The 15,258-nt window shown below is 42.1% G+C and overlaps 1 protein-coding gene across 1 annotated transcript in view; it reads right to left on the reverse strand.

Annotated features, from left to right (window-relative positions):
• The window catches only part of LIN7A (lin-7 homolog A, crumbs cell polarity complex component), a gene marked incomplete at its 5' end in the record, with an annotated part of 136,184 nt that extends 122,698 nt beyond the window's left edge, over positions 1-13,486 (reverse strand). Inside the window, one exon of the mRNA XM_080935977.1 lies at positions 13,405-13,486. Coding sequence (XP_080792103.1) covers positions 13,405-13,486 — 82 coding nt within the window. The remainder of the gene's footprint in view (positions 1-13,404) is intronic.
• Between the last annotated feature and the right edge of the window lie 1,772 nt (positions 13,487-15,258).

Raw genomic sequence — 15,258 nt, forward strand, 5'->3', positions numbered from 1 at the left:
CACCAGCTATGGCCATTATGACTCAAAGGATGTCCTCAGATGTCAGCTGCCAAGTGCCTCTTCTCCCTAGACTGCTATAATGAACTCTTGCCTTAGCAACTGGCAGATCAGAAGCTTCCTTCTGCTTTTTCCTGAATGACTATGTGGAGGAAAGAAGAACCCAAAGATATGTATGACCATGCCAAGTAGGTGTCATTACTTTTGATGAAAGGGCATAAAACATGTAGAACATAAGCACCATTCCAAGTCCCAGTGCAGTGCATACAGCAGAGCCATAGGCCAAATGCACATTTCAGTCTGAAGTCTCTGTGCTTTTTCCTTAGTGCACTGGGAAGGCAAGCATGACCCTAAACGGTAGAGGCAGGGAATAGCCCTCCGTAATGAGCATTTCCTATCGGGATGATGTTTGAACTCCTCTATCTGTACACCTGTTGTGTTTGTCTTCTCAGCTAACCTTTGTCACAACTTAATGAGATGGAAACTCATTACTGTCAGTTTTACAGAGAAAAAAAAAAAGATCTCAAAAAAAAAAAAAAAAAAACAAAAAAAAAAAAAACAAAACAAAACAAAAAAAAAAAAAACCAAAAAAAACAGTCCAAGGATACATAGTGCTTGGGGAGGTAAGGTTGGGGTTGGTCTGGTGAAATATAATTCTAAGTACAGGGGTTGGCAGGAGGCTGGAGTGGGGAGAAGCCTTGTTGGTAGGGGAGAAGGCATTATTGTCCAGAGACTAGAGAGTCTGCAGTTAGACCCAAGTAAAGCTATGTGACTTTGCTCCCAGGTTATTTCTGATTGGTGAATCAAAATGTCTATACTCTATAGCTGAGCAGAACTGAGGTAGTCAGGACTGGCTGTTCTCTGGCTTAGGGTCAGAGGAGACCAAAGAGGGGGAAGAAGAGAAAAGGGAGAGAGGAAAAAGACATTATGGGTTAGGAGTCAAGAAATCATGACTCTAAAGGCAGATATGTACCCTCTATGCTATTAAAACTTATTTCCTATCAATAATCTATGTTTCATCCTGACTGCTCTTAACTCTAACTGGCCAGCCATTAGAGCCATGCTTTCTTGATTCCTAACTCTTGGCATCTTTCTCCTTTCTCCCCATTCTATTCCTCCCAGGAACACTAATCCCTGCTTTCCTCAATTCTGCCCAGCGACAGGCTCTAGGTATTTTTATTCACCAATCAGAAATAACTTGGGGCCAAGGTCACATAGTGTCTGTCACTTGGGACTACCTGCCAACTTGGACTCTCTCAGGTTCTTTGGGGCAACCAGGTTTTGGGGACTCTCACTTGGCATTACAATATATAGCAAGTGACCAAAGCTTAACATACAGCTTACAGTACATTCATTAAAGGAAGGAACCTGGAGGCAGGAACTGAAGCAGAGACCATGGAGGAACATTGACTTGCTCTTCATGGTTTGCTCACTTTTATTTCTAATGATACAATTCAGGATCACAAACCTAGAGGCCACACTGTCTGTATGTGGTCTGGACCTTCCCCCACCAATTGTCAAGAATTAAGAAAATGCCCCATGACAGGTTCACAGCCCAATCTAGACAACAATTTCTCAACCGAGATATCCTTTTTCCAGGCAACTCTGGCCTGTGTCAAGTTAACAAAACTTAACTGGCTGTTCATAAACAGTGAACACAGTGAGGTAAAGGAATGTGGCTGATACTAAAAAGAGAGACACCCGAACTGGGATCATACCTGAATCCATACCTCCTTCCACGATCTACCATTTGCTTCTGAAATCATACTATGCTTTAAAACTAAATAGCTCTAAAATAAGGGAAGCCAAAATTACTCTTTAAATTTGCTTCTGAACTATTATATTTCCTTTTTTAATATCTGTATATGGTTAACTTTTATTTAGGAAAATACCACTGAGCACACATTCAAAGCAATTTTTGAATATATAAGTCTGTCTTGAAAAATAATTGAAATTTGTTAATCATCTTTTCCCTGTGCAATGTGCACAAAACAAAATGCTCAATGGTTTTAGAATTCTAATTTTGATCGATTCTAATTTTGAAGGACCCCAATATGGGATTATTTCTCTTTAATAAAAATCTACCACGTCTCCTCATTTTCCTGATTGTTTGTACTACCTCAAAACTATGCAGGCCAAAACAATAATTCATTCAGCAAATATTAGGGAACTTGGATTTGTATTACTATGATACCATCAAGCATACAGTGGTAAATATTAAAATCTTCTATGTACAATGCTCCTATGGTGAAATGGAAGTCAGAGACAGAAGAGTCCCTTAGGAACCAAGGAACCTGGAACACAGATGAGGGAACAACAGCAGCCAGAAAGGAAGGAGACTGTCTCAAACTAGGCAGAAGGCTAAGATTGACACCCAGGCTTGTCTTCTGACCAGCACCATGGCATATGTGTGTGCTCAACTACACACACACACACACACACACACACAAACACACACACACATCATATCACATCACACTCACATAAATAGCTATGAAAAACAATTTTACCCAACTTTTATAAGTGACTTTATCCAATTATCAGAATCACTGAGAACCTGTCAAGAAATGATCAACGTAGGGACCATGTATTTACACACCAAGTTGCACATTCAGAAAACAGTTTGTTTGGATCTCTAAGCATCTCCATCAACTTTCTGCAACTTTTGAATCCCTAACATAACTGTGGTTCCAGCCTCTTCCTGTAACATGATAAAGGACACATTCTTCATCCTAGATGGATGGGATCGTAATATGGGACCATATTACATCCACTGCTCAGGGAAGAAGTGATGACGGCCATTTCGTGATTTCCAAGTGTCAGACCTAGTCTGAGTATTATACATATAATAGAATATGAAAAATCAACAAATATACATCTTTGATCTTATGTTAGTGTTACAATCTGCACTTTAAAGATGAGGAAACTGAAACTCAAAACAGTTAAGAAACTTCTGTGGATGTTGCAGAAAGCAGAAAAGCTAGCAATTAAACATAGGCAGGACATCTCTGACCAGCATGGCTTTAAGCATCATGTTACTTCCTAAGTTGGATAGTACTCTTGAAATGATGAGGAAAACAACAGGATTGAAGGAAAATAGTATTTCACTGCCCATTTACAGTCTCCATGGCGTTGGCTTTCCATCACTCCTTGCATCCTTACAGCAGGTATTGCTATGGGCCGCTCTAGTTCTACACCCTTTCTGGTCTGTTCTCCTTTACTGTGCCCTAACTTCTCCTTTCCCTTGCGTTTACTCATCTAAATGATAACTTTGCGCTCACATATTCCTCTTTGCATGATGCATATTTCTGCTCTGATGTCAAGTAGCCTTCCAGAACTCACTGTGAGTGTCTTTCCCTCCTGCTTCCCTCTGTCCTGTTCTCTGTACACCGTGTTCTGCACCGTCCCACTGTTTTCTCACCTATTTAAATGTTTTGTCTTTCTACCCTAACCGCAAAGCATGCACATCACTGAGAGAAACGTTGTCCCTCTTTTTATCTTCCGTATCCCCCATTGTCAAATATGTAGCAGGTATGTCACATAGTGGGCAATCAAAACGTATCATCACTTATTCCTGCCCTTTTTATTGTATGTTGTAATTGGACTTTTCAAACTTGTTACCTGAATGCGAGATTACTACTTTAAGTACTATTTGGATATGTGAGCACTGATTTGTGGCATTAATGATGATCTCTGGGAAATTCAATTATGTCTTCTAATAGCTTTCCAATTGACAATCAAACACTCTGAAAACAGGCCATTTTGACAGCTCAGTGTTTGTTTGTTTGTTTTTTGTTTTGTTTTTTTGCCTACATTTATTTATCTTGTATCATTGGTTAAGTCTTTTTCCCCATATTGTTCTAGAGCTTATAGAGTTTCATTTTGAGAGATTAAATATAACATTCAACATTACTTCTAAGAGCTAATCCATATCATGTAGAAGAAAAACCTTTCTATAGGTCACTAAAATCTGTGTTGAAACCACATATTAAGCTTAGATTTTTATCACACATGTAAAGCATTGCAGTAAAATAGTTTCTTTTTTAAAAAAATTTTATTGGATGTTCTCTATATTTACATTTCAAATGTTATCCCCTCCCCCCACTCCCATTCCCCCTCCTGTCCTTTTGTCTCCATGAAGGTGCTCCATCTCCCAAACACCCTCTCCACCTCAGTGCCTCTGCATTCCCCTACACCAGAAACAGGAGCCTTCACTGGACCAAAGGCCTTTCCTTCCACTGATGCCAGACAATGCTACCCTCTGCTCCATATGCACCTGGGGCCATGGCTCTCTTCATGTGTGCTCACTGGTTGGTGTTTTAGTCCCTGGGGAGCTCTGGAGGGTTTGGTTTCTAACATTGAATCACCCTACTTTCTAGGAACTCAATGGTTCGAAGCTGGGTGATACTTCCTCCCAAATGGGGATCTAGGTATTTACCTCATGTTTCTTCTAGTTAACACAATGATGTGGGGGTGGGGGAGAGGCTTTGAAGCAGGCCTTGAGAATTATAGATACTTTACTATCTACTTTGCGAAATGTTAGTTCTGTTACTGAGCATTACATCTCAATTGAGTTACTTTTCTGAGATGAGATAGTTTTTCTTGTGATTTACAACATCACTAACATCATGAATCACCAATATACAATGATTCCTAAGTGTGAACATTTTTAGTATTTGTAAAACAATTCCCCATAGATTATGGAGTAGTAGCACTATTGGTACGTGTTTTACCTTTTGTTTTAAAGGAATTGATTTTTAATAGTTTGAAGATTTAATCACAGCTTGTTTTGACTTTATTAAATAAATGGATCAATATTTTCCAAATTAACCACTCTTAAATAAGATTGTGCCAGTCATATACCAATGCCATCGATGTGAATCTAATCACATGCTAACTTGATTCCAGGTAATGAATGAGAGCTACATGTTCTCCTGCCCTGAATTTTATGTTTCATTGTAACCTGCCTTTTTAGCTACATACAACCTTAGAATACTCATATTGTTGGCATGACTATTTCTTATTTTCCCAAGCAGTATGTCACCAATAAGTTTAATTAAAATATTATTCATGGCACCCAGCTGGAATCTCAGTAATGATTCAGGGGACTGAGTAGCATTCATTCACAGAGCAGCATTCAGTGACTAGAAGCCCACTTCATGTTGCTCCATGTTTTCAACAAGACCTCTTGCACAGTTAATAGCATCCTGAGTGTCAAACACAGCTGTGCTGTGCTTATGAAATTCAACCTACCCATTCTCCCTGACCCATGTGTCTGCTACAGAACTCTCACTTTCTTTTCTAAGGGTCAATATTTTATGATTTTAATAAGATGACTTATGTTCTGCTAGAAGACAGCATCAAACAATTCAGTCTGTCATTCTTTGAGACATATGGATTTTCTCAAAATCAGGCTCTCTGTTCGACCTACCTTCGTCTAATTTTCCTCAGCAAACACTTTCAGTAGTGCCCTGGCCACACCATCCAGTATTCCATGGCCGCTCAACAGACCCAGCAATGATCACTTCTTCCCCCATTTAACCTGAAGGTCTAAAACTCAGGAACATTCTGTAACTTCCATTAATCTATCCTTTTTTTGATAATGGCAAGTCTTTGCTAGAAGACCTTATGAAGGATTAACGTTACCATGAAAACACTGATCAAGTAAACAAAAAAAGAGCAGAACTAGGTGGACTTGAAAGAGCTCCAGTGTTTCCAGACGTGCTGATTGGTTTAAAGTAGGAGCTCTGTGCTTTCTGTGCAGCACAGACAGGTGTCTGAGTACAACTTCAAGAGAAATCTCAGGCCTACATTGCTTTTAAGTGGTTTGGGGAATATTTGCTTCCAGTAGGCAAGTACAGCGAGCACATTACTTACTAAGACACAATCTCAAGAACTTCATGCTACGGTTGATTTGGGGTAATGAATTGGTGGGATCATTATAGCTTTTGAAGGCATTCTGACAACAGTGAATGCTTTCAGAATGCATCGATCTTGATCTGTTTACTGTGCTCTATCATTCATTAATTGGTGATTATAAAAAATAAAATACTGAGTAGCTTATTTATGTGTACCAGACTGGGGCATGTGATTCTGCAGCTCCACAACACTACAAAACTCTTCATGGAGCTGCAGAGATGCTCAGCGGCTAAGAGCAGTGGCTGCTCTTCCAGAGGACCCAAGTTCAATCCCCAGAACCCACATCTTAGCTTACAACCATCTGTAACTCCTGTTCCAGAGGATCTGGCACCCTTGCACAGGGAGAAAAACAAAGCGCACACACATACATTAATCTTTAAAGAAATAAAACTTATTAATGCCTCATGGTCTGATTATGGGACTAAATATTTGGTTCAGTCACTAATTAAAACAGTAGGGTCCATGCAGGAAGTGGAGATGAAGCTCTGACTATCAACAGCAGTGACTTATTATTTCCAGTCACGTGGTGGGGGCCACACAGACACAGACAGACAGACAAACACTAGCAAAGTGGCAATTTAAGGTTGCCATTGCTTGTGAATTATTTTCAGTTGGCATTACTCAATAAATATTCTTTAGCCCCTAATACATAGCTAGGAGCTTACAGTGATCCTTAAAAAATGCACTAACAAAACAAAAACATCAATATCATGAATGGCAGGACCTCAACAAAGTAGACAGACATTCAACAAAAGTAGTTTGTAAAAGGTTTATTGGTGCCTCCAGAAAAGAATTTCTGAAAGTGAGCAAACATAATGTTCATGAGCTTAAAGCCTATCATGCAGCTGCTGGTGAAGCCTTAGGATGGGATATAACATCCACCCCCTGGTCTTTTTGTCTCTCTGTCAAGATAATCAGGCATGCAACATCGAAACAGTAGTTAAAATTATAGTCATTATTTTTCTGTTATAAAAATCCTTCTGAATAAGAACAAAAAACTGAAAGCTGAGGTGCCTGAGAATGGATAAATACAGATTTCATATAAAAACTAGTGAATGTAGTTTGATTAGGAAAGCTATAGGCTGCCCAGAGTGGGAATAGAAAGACCCATAAAGTAACGGGCTGTGTGTGCCTTGAAAAGGGAGAAAGGACGAGAATGTGTTAGTGCATCATAACTGCCATGAAGAATATGGGATGCTGACTGACATCAGGTTTGTCCTCATGACACTGCTCCCACCTCCATAATATTGAGATCCACTATATAAAACCTTCTTGGTTTCCCAGTAGAAACTTTAAAGGACAAAAGTTTGATCTGTTAAAATGAGGAAATACACTTAAGACTAGTTTAATTAATAATTTAAATTATGACTGAGAGAAGTCAAAGAAATAACAGCATCCATCTGTATCTTTGCAACTTATCCAAACCCAAGTGGAGTCACAGAAAAGGAAAACAATAATGGCTACACTTTACCTGGTGTACGTACTCAAACAGATTGTCAGCTATTGATTATGTCGCCAACCACCAAAGGACTTTAAATCGTCTAATGTTACTCGGCTCCTAGAAGTGTATTTACGATATTCCTTTTACTTTTAATTGTGCACATATGTATTTGTTTAATGTGTGGAGATATGTCCACATGAGGAAGTGCTGTGCCAGATAAAGCCAGAGGCATTGTGTCTTCTGGATTGGAAATGGGTGTAGGGAACCAACTTTGGTTCCTGGGGTCAGTACTTACGCTTTATCTGAGTTATCTCTCTGGCTCTATAGTAAAAATTAGTTACTCATCTTTTCCACAACAGGTTTTTGTGTTCTCACATTATAGGTAACGGTTTTGTTTTTTAAAGAAATTTGTTTTCAATTTAAGGGGGGAATTGAAAAGCAAGGGTGGAAATCTAAGGGTTTTTTTTATCATATTTTCTTTTCTGACCTTGAAATTGGACTTGAAGGAGATTTGAAGCCACTGTACCCTTAGGAAGTCCCCAGAAGGACTTTAGTACAGTGAAACATGTCTGTTGTTTATAAAGATGGCGGGACTTTGTATCAGAAGCTGCACTTTGCTTGGTTGCCCTGACTTTAGCTGAAGGTCATCCTTAGTTTTAGAGATTAAAATCTGGACAAGGCAGTCTTTGGAAATGAGCAGAGAGTCTGAGAACATTTTAAAGCTGGGGAGAGGTACATTTCACACCCCTCTCCTCAGACTCTTCCTGTGCCACAGGGCTAAATTCTAGGTACTGCTGTCTATCCTGATAACTATCCATTTCATAGGAAGACCACCTGGATTCAAGATGTAGATTTACATACAGCTCTGTGAAGATTACAGTGCTTAGTGTATCTTTGAAAATGAAATGATTATGTATGATACCTTAGCCTGGCAATGAACCCTGTTGTCAAGCAGGTCTGTACATTTCCTTGGCCCATACAACCACATGTTTTTTTCTTTTTAATCTTTTTCTTTTTTTTTTTTTTTAACTCCAGATTTTATTCCCCTTTTGGTCCACCCTCCTATTGTTCCACATCCCAAACCTCCTCCCCGCACCCGCTCCCTGTCTCCAAGGGGATGTCCCCACCCACCACCCTACAAGTCCTCATGACTCCCTGGGGCCTCCAGTCTCTTGAGGGTTAGATGAATCTTCTCTGACTGAAACCAGACCCAGAAGTCCTCTGCTGTATATGTGTTGGGGGCCACATATCAGATGGTGTATGCTGCCTGCTTGGTGATCCAGTGTCTGAGAGATTTTGGTGGTTCTGGTTAATTGAGACTGCTGGCCCTCCTATAGGGTCAGCCTCCTCCAGCTTTTCCCTAAGTTAATGACAGAGGTCAGCAGTTTCTGTGCATTGGCTGAGTGCAAATAAGATACATCCTTATGGTATAATTAGTTTGTTGGCTGTCTTAATCTTTTTGGCTGTTTTCTAACCAGATGATAACCAAGTAGTAAATCTGGAACTGCGGTTACACATACTTACTTCAGTATGATTGCTTTTCCTCGGGACTGTACTAGTAGATGAAGACCAACTGTAAAATTCCCTTTCTCAGTGAACCTTCCTTGAGCCACATTAACCAAGTAGCTCTCACCCACCTAGTCTCTTCTCTAATCACTCGCTTCCCAGCATCCCACAGTCTCATATAATCTAACATCATTGTTATGAGTCACATCATCTGGCCCCTGGCCACCAACTTCAGATATCCCTCTTCTAAGGCTCCCCTTTCACTTGCTTTTCAACAGGAGCTGCTGTGATGTGCCAGGAGGCTGGCAATTCTTCATCCTGAGCCTCTTTAGCCCCCAAATATCAATAATTTGTTTCCTCCCTTTATTCGGTGCTCCTTGAAAATGTCACAGTCTCAAGGGGACTTTCATCGACTAATGTATCTACGGCATTTGTCATTTGTTCCAGCTTTAGTTTTACTCTGGCAGCCTCTCTCATAAGCATGGGGACACCATTAGATTTCACCTGTCTCATAAGCATGGGGACACCATTAGATTTCACCTGTCTCATAAGCATGGGGACACCATTAGATTTCACCAGTGTTGCTCTATTTGCTTACTGGCATGATCACCTTGCGTAGAGAAGTGTTTGGAATGAGGCAGACACTCAATACGTTTCAGTCAACCAGTCCCTTACCATTTGTCTTCCCTAGTAGATGCTTCAGATTCATAGAAATAGGCAACCTTTCTTCTTGTGTTTCTGTAGCTCAGTGGTTCTTAACTTTCCTAATGCTGTGGCCCTTCAGAGCAATTCTTCATGCTACGATAATCCCCCCAAATCATAAGATTATTTTTACTGTTACTTCATATCTGTACTTTTGCTACTCTTATGACTCATCATGCAAACATCTGAAATGCAGGATCCCTGATACATAACACTTGTGTAAGAGTTCTTTGGGTCACAGCCCACAGGTTGAAAATTGGTGGCATAGTATTTATTAAGCAACAAGTTATAAATGTATATTGAATGGACGAATGACTTGTTTATATGTCAAAACAAACAAACAAACAAATAAGAACAACAGACTTTTTCTACTCGATATTTCTTGTGACAGAAACCATAATTGTAAGTTCTCTAGTTTCACAATATCCATTGGTCTCAAAAGAAAGTGTAATTTATATGAGGTTCTCAGTAAGTAAATGAATATTAAGAAACAGTAAATAGGATTCTGCTTTATCCATGGCTAGACTGAGGTCTGCAATGCTGGCTAGTCCAATGTCATGATAAACAGTTAGAAAACAGAAAGCCCCGGGTCACCCTCTTTATTCCCCTGAGCCATCCTGGATCTTAAAGTCCTATTTCCCAGACAGAACACCAAGATGGGTGTGACTTTTATCTAAGAGTCTTATTTTCAGTGATCTATCCCATTGGAATTTGAGACAAGTAAGTCTTAATTTCAGCTCTGTAGCTTTGACTTGTTTCCTTAAAAGCTTGGGCATTGGGAAATTGGGTTTGATAACTGGAAAGCTGCACAGCTTTAACAGTCTGAAATTCAGGTGCTCCAACTTAGATCACATTGTCTCATCCTGTGGCCACCTACTGGAGACTTTGGGTCAATGCAAGCTTCTGGAGTTCCACTGATACACTCTAAGGCATGCATGTGGGATTCTGTGTATTCCTACAATTATTATGCTGACCGTATTGATCCCACTCCAGGTGTTATACTGTCCAAATGGGCTCTACTTCCTCCTCGACTCCAAAGGACACCAACTGAGAATCAAATCTCCCACGTAGAGGTAGCATAGCTTTAAAAATACCTAATAATGTTTCTTCTGTAAGTTAATTACTAGAAAAGAACCGTGAGTCTTAACCATACCTTTTCTGATTTGGTAAGATGCACTTAGTAGTGCCTGACACGAGTCCCATTTCCTTCTTCCCAGTTGCCAGCCAGTTATAATCTGACTTAGGGCCTGGTGGCACACGCCTTTAATTCCAGCACTCAGGAGGGAAAGGCAGGCAGATCTCACAGTTCAAGGACAGCCGGTCAACAAAGCAAGATCCAGGACAGCCAGAACAACACTGAGAAACACAGTCTCAAGAAACAGAAACAACCCCCACTCAAAAAAAAAAAAAAAAAAAGAAGAGGTAAGCAGCTGAGACTGGTAAAAAAAACTACCAAATCAATCTTGGAAAGGTTCATAACCACTGCCTTTGGTGTTCTTTTCTAACAAGGCAATGCCATCACCCCATGAATTGCACTCTGGTTCGTATGACAGCTGTATAATTAACAGTTCTTGATTTACTCCAGACATTAGTTCACTGTCTCTACAGAAATTTATATTCCATCACATATCAGGGACAATGAGGAATTTGGAGATGGGTTAAGAAATGGCTTCATCCCTCAAGGAGATTTATCAGTTTGGAGACATGAAATAAAGAAGGGTTATAAAGGCTTTGATGGGCCCAAAAGCCTTTGTATATATAACATGGGTCACCGCCACTCAGCCTATGTAGCAGTTGGCACTCCAGAAGCTTTGGGTGCACTGTACATCTTCCCAATAGCTTACCCAAATTCCCAATGCCCAACAAACCAGGACAACGTTTAGAATCCCATATTTCACCAACCTAATAAAATTACTTAACTAATCATATTAAGTTACTACCACAGTGAAGTAAAGGGAAGACAACTTCTTACACACCAAACAGTTAAAGCTAGTGTGCTTCAATAATTCAGATGTTCACATAGATAACCCAGCTTTGCTTCCTGAGTTACTCTATGGCTCTAATCACAGAAGGACAGGTACCATCTGAATATAAACAAGAACACTTTAAGTCTTGGTCTTCTCTGGACAACTACTGGGGCATCCAAGGGCTAAGATAAACCTCCCCACAGTGGACTAGTTATATCACTAGTAGTGGTGGTGGGGTGTAAATGTTGGAGTATTTACCTCTTACATAGTTAGAACTTGGGATGTTTAATGACTGTAATTCAGTAATGGGACAATGGAAGAGCTCATCACATTAAAACAGAAATACTTGGGGAAACCATCGTTTTTAATAGCCTGCCATCTGCTTGGCTCTTACCAGCAATGGATTTATCCTGCTTAGTACAGATGATATTGGGACTAAAATCATAGATTATATGACGGACTTCTAAGCTCTTTGCCATTATTAATTTGCAAGCTTGTAAACGAACATTTCCCAACATAAAAATCAATTCTTTCTCAACTCTTACCCTAAGTAAGGTTGCTATGGGCACCGCATAATATCCGTTCTGGCACCAACAGATTGAGTTAAAGTCACCAGAGATCTCTCCAAATTAAGAACCTCAAACACAGTTTACCAGCATTGCCACTGCGCTCGCTGTAGGATGTTCTTTTTGCCTCCCTGGGCCCGCCAGTTTAATCCCCCAGAAAGAGAAATTTTAGAGGGACAAGGACTAAATCATTTTCTTCTGAGCAAAGCATTTTCAAATGGCTGCACCGGGTCCTAAGCCCCGCCGCTGCAGACCCAGAGCTAGAGGTGCCCTCTCTCTGCAGAGCTGGGACTCTGGCGCCCTAGTAACTGGACCTGGTGAGGCAGAAAGGAAACTCCCATCCACAGCGAGGTACTACTCCGGTGCACTGGGCAGGGCCCAGTCCTAGAGGAGAAACCAGGTTTGGGTAGGTTTGAGCAAACGCTGTTTCTCATTCACCCCAAGAGTAGGACGCACAGGTCACACAGGCTAGAAGTTAAACAGTTACCCAGCCTGCGCTTTGTCTCCGCGCCTTCTGCAGCCCAGGCACTAAGGTGCACTTGGCTAGTGAAGAACAAGGTTTGCTGGGGCAGGAGACAAGGAGTTGCTATCGCCCTGAAAACTGCAGGTTGAGGGAGTACTGCGACCTGAGCCGCAGCTCCGGACGGGAAGCAGGAGCCAAGCCGGCTCGGCTCCGGGATGCAGTGTCCCCGAGCTGGTGAAGGTTGCCCGGGCTATGCTCTGCCCTTTCGCCCGAGGGCAGCGCCCTGGCTTGGCAGCCCCGAGGCTTCGCACCCAGCTATCCAGCCAAGCGCCCTGCCGCCCCGGGGCGATCTTCCAGCCACCGCAGCTTCATAGACCCCTCGTTTCCAGCGCAGGGACAAACTTCCTCCCTCCGGGTCCCCGCGCCGGCAGTTGGCAGTTGGCAGTTGGCTTCCCCACTGCTCCCTTAGCAGCATTAGCTGGAAGAGCTTTCTCTGCCCCCTTCTCCAACCTCCAGTCACCAGCGCTCAGCGGTCCCTGCTCATCCTCTCCAACAAAGCCGGGGCCCGGAGGCGACCCGGAGAGGAACTGAGACTGGCAGCTGAAGCATCCGAGCCCTGGCAAGCACCCACGCCCGGGCGAGCGCAGCAAGAAGGGGCGGCGGACACCAGGCGAGGAGAGAGGGGAAGAAAGTGTCCTGTTCCGGGCGCGAAACCCTCCTGAGCTGATCTTTCTCCCCCAGCTGCCCCTGCCCCAGCGCATCCTGCCTTCCCTGTGGGACTGGGCAGGGTGGAGGGCGAAATGGTGCGGACTGTGTGGCCTGACGGACCAGCCGCTCCCTTACCTCTGTCCAGAGTAAGCGGCTGGACCACTGTCAATGTCGCCATGTCTGCCGTGGGAGCCGAAGTGACGCTCGGCTTCAGCATCAGCAACCGCTTGTAGTGAGAAAAAGAGGAGGAGATTGGGGGCGGGGGTGGAGAGGGAAGACGGAAAGGAGGGGGAGGAGGGGGAGGCAGGAAGGTGGTGATGGAGGAGAAGAAAGCTTGGGTGGGTTGGTAGCCAGATGGAGATTCAACTGTTCAGACGCGGCGAATCTTCAGTGCGGCGCCAGGCAGGGCAGGTACCCGCGAGCGCCTGCCTGGCCAGGAGCTGAGAAAGGAACGCTCAGCCCTAGAACTTTGCTCGCCCACCCATCAGGAGCACTGGCTGGGTGTAGCAGGTTTGGTGTCTTTCAACTTTCCACCCAAGCATAATGGACAAAATGAACACAGAGGAAGAGGACGCAGAAACAGGAGAGACAGGAGTAGAGAGGTGGTGACAGAATTCTTTTCAGATTAAGAACATTTTCAACCCCCCTTTCCACATCCCCTTTCCGGAGGAAATGCCACTAGCTATGGGGGATGTTGCTATATCACTGTAGTCGCTGTTAATTTCTGTTGAAGCTTTTTGTTTAGAACGTCCACTCTCGGCAGTACAAGGTAACTGACCGAGGGCCGGGGTTCTATAAAGTGTTCATTTAGGAGCTGGGTACATTTCCTAGGAAAATAACTTGCCTTTACAAGCAAACTTCCTTAAAATGTTTAAAAAAAAAAAAAAAAAAAAAACAAGTTTCTGTCAACGAACAATATTTATCTGGGACCCTCTCGTGTTCATCTAGAAGAAACTTGCACTCAGAGGTGTTATTTATTGATTAATTAGTATGTATGAAAGGATGTTTGGTACCATTTACTACATCTTAACATGGGGGTTCTTTTTTTCCCCCTCTGCATCCTCCAAATTACAGGTAGATAATGTTAAAGGCCTGATTTCAGACCCAGCTGATCACCTTTCAGTTCCCAAAGCCTTCAAAGACCGACTGCGAACCCTTTAGCCCTACTTTCACTAATTTTTCACCAAGCCTTATGTCCTTATCGAATCATGAAGAAACGCGGAGAAACCTCCACTAGGCATAAGAGAGATGAGGGGGCAAAGTGCTGGGATAACGATGCTGTCCTTCCCTGTGACAGCTAAACCATCATTGCGACCGAGAGACTCTCGGTAGACCCACTGGGTTGCAGAGTATTTGGTCCATGGCCAATGCTATGTTCTTCTAATGACGTCAAGAAGGAGAAGGCAGCAGATACTCATCAGGAATTGAAAAGTCAGAGATGATTGACCATCTATGTATTCAACAGATCTTTAGAGACATGCTGAACAAAGTATTCCACTATACTTATTGTTAAGAGTTTTAAGTTTAAGAACTTTGATCATGAAATTCAACTTTTCATCACTCATAGTACCTGACAAACTGGCAGTCTCTTCTAGAGCCCCAGTTTCTTCATCTGTCAAACAGGGCAACAACTTCACTCAGTTGGAAAGTGGTTAGATAATAGGAGGAAACTGATCCTAATTTGAAAGGTCTCTGCTATTTCTAATGCATAGAAAAATATACTCCAAGATCACAAACATACAAGTAACATATGGGCTGTGTAGCATACATTTATATATTTAGAAATACATATATAATGTATAATATGTAAATATATATATATGAATGTATGTATTCGCAAAGCAGTTAGAGCAATAGAGACCATAATGAGATAAAGGGGGCATCAGTACATGGAGAAGAATAGAGGTAGGAAACAATTATGTGATTATACCTTGAAATTTAAGGAGAACCAAATGAAAGGATATACGGTCTCATGATGCAGAGATGGCA

The sequence above is a fragment of the Micromys minutus genome, assembly GCF_963924665.1.
Source record: "Micromys minutus genome assembly, chromosome: 22".
NCBI classification, from domain to species: Eukaryota; Metazoa; Chordata; class Mammalia; order Rodentia; family Muridae; genus Micromys; species Micromys minutus.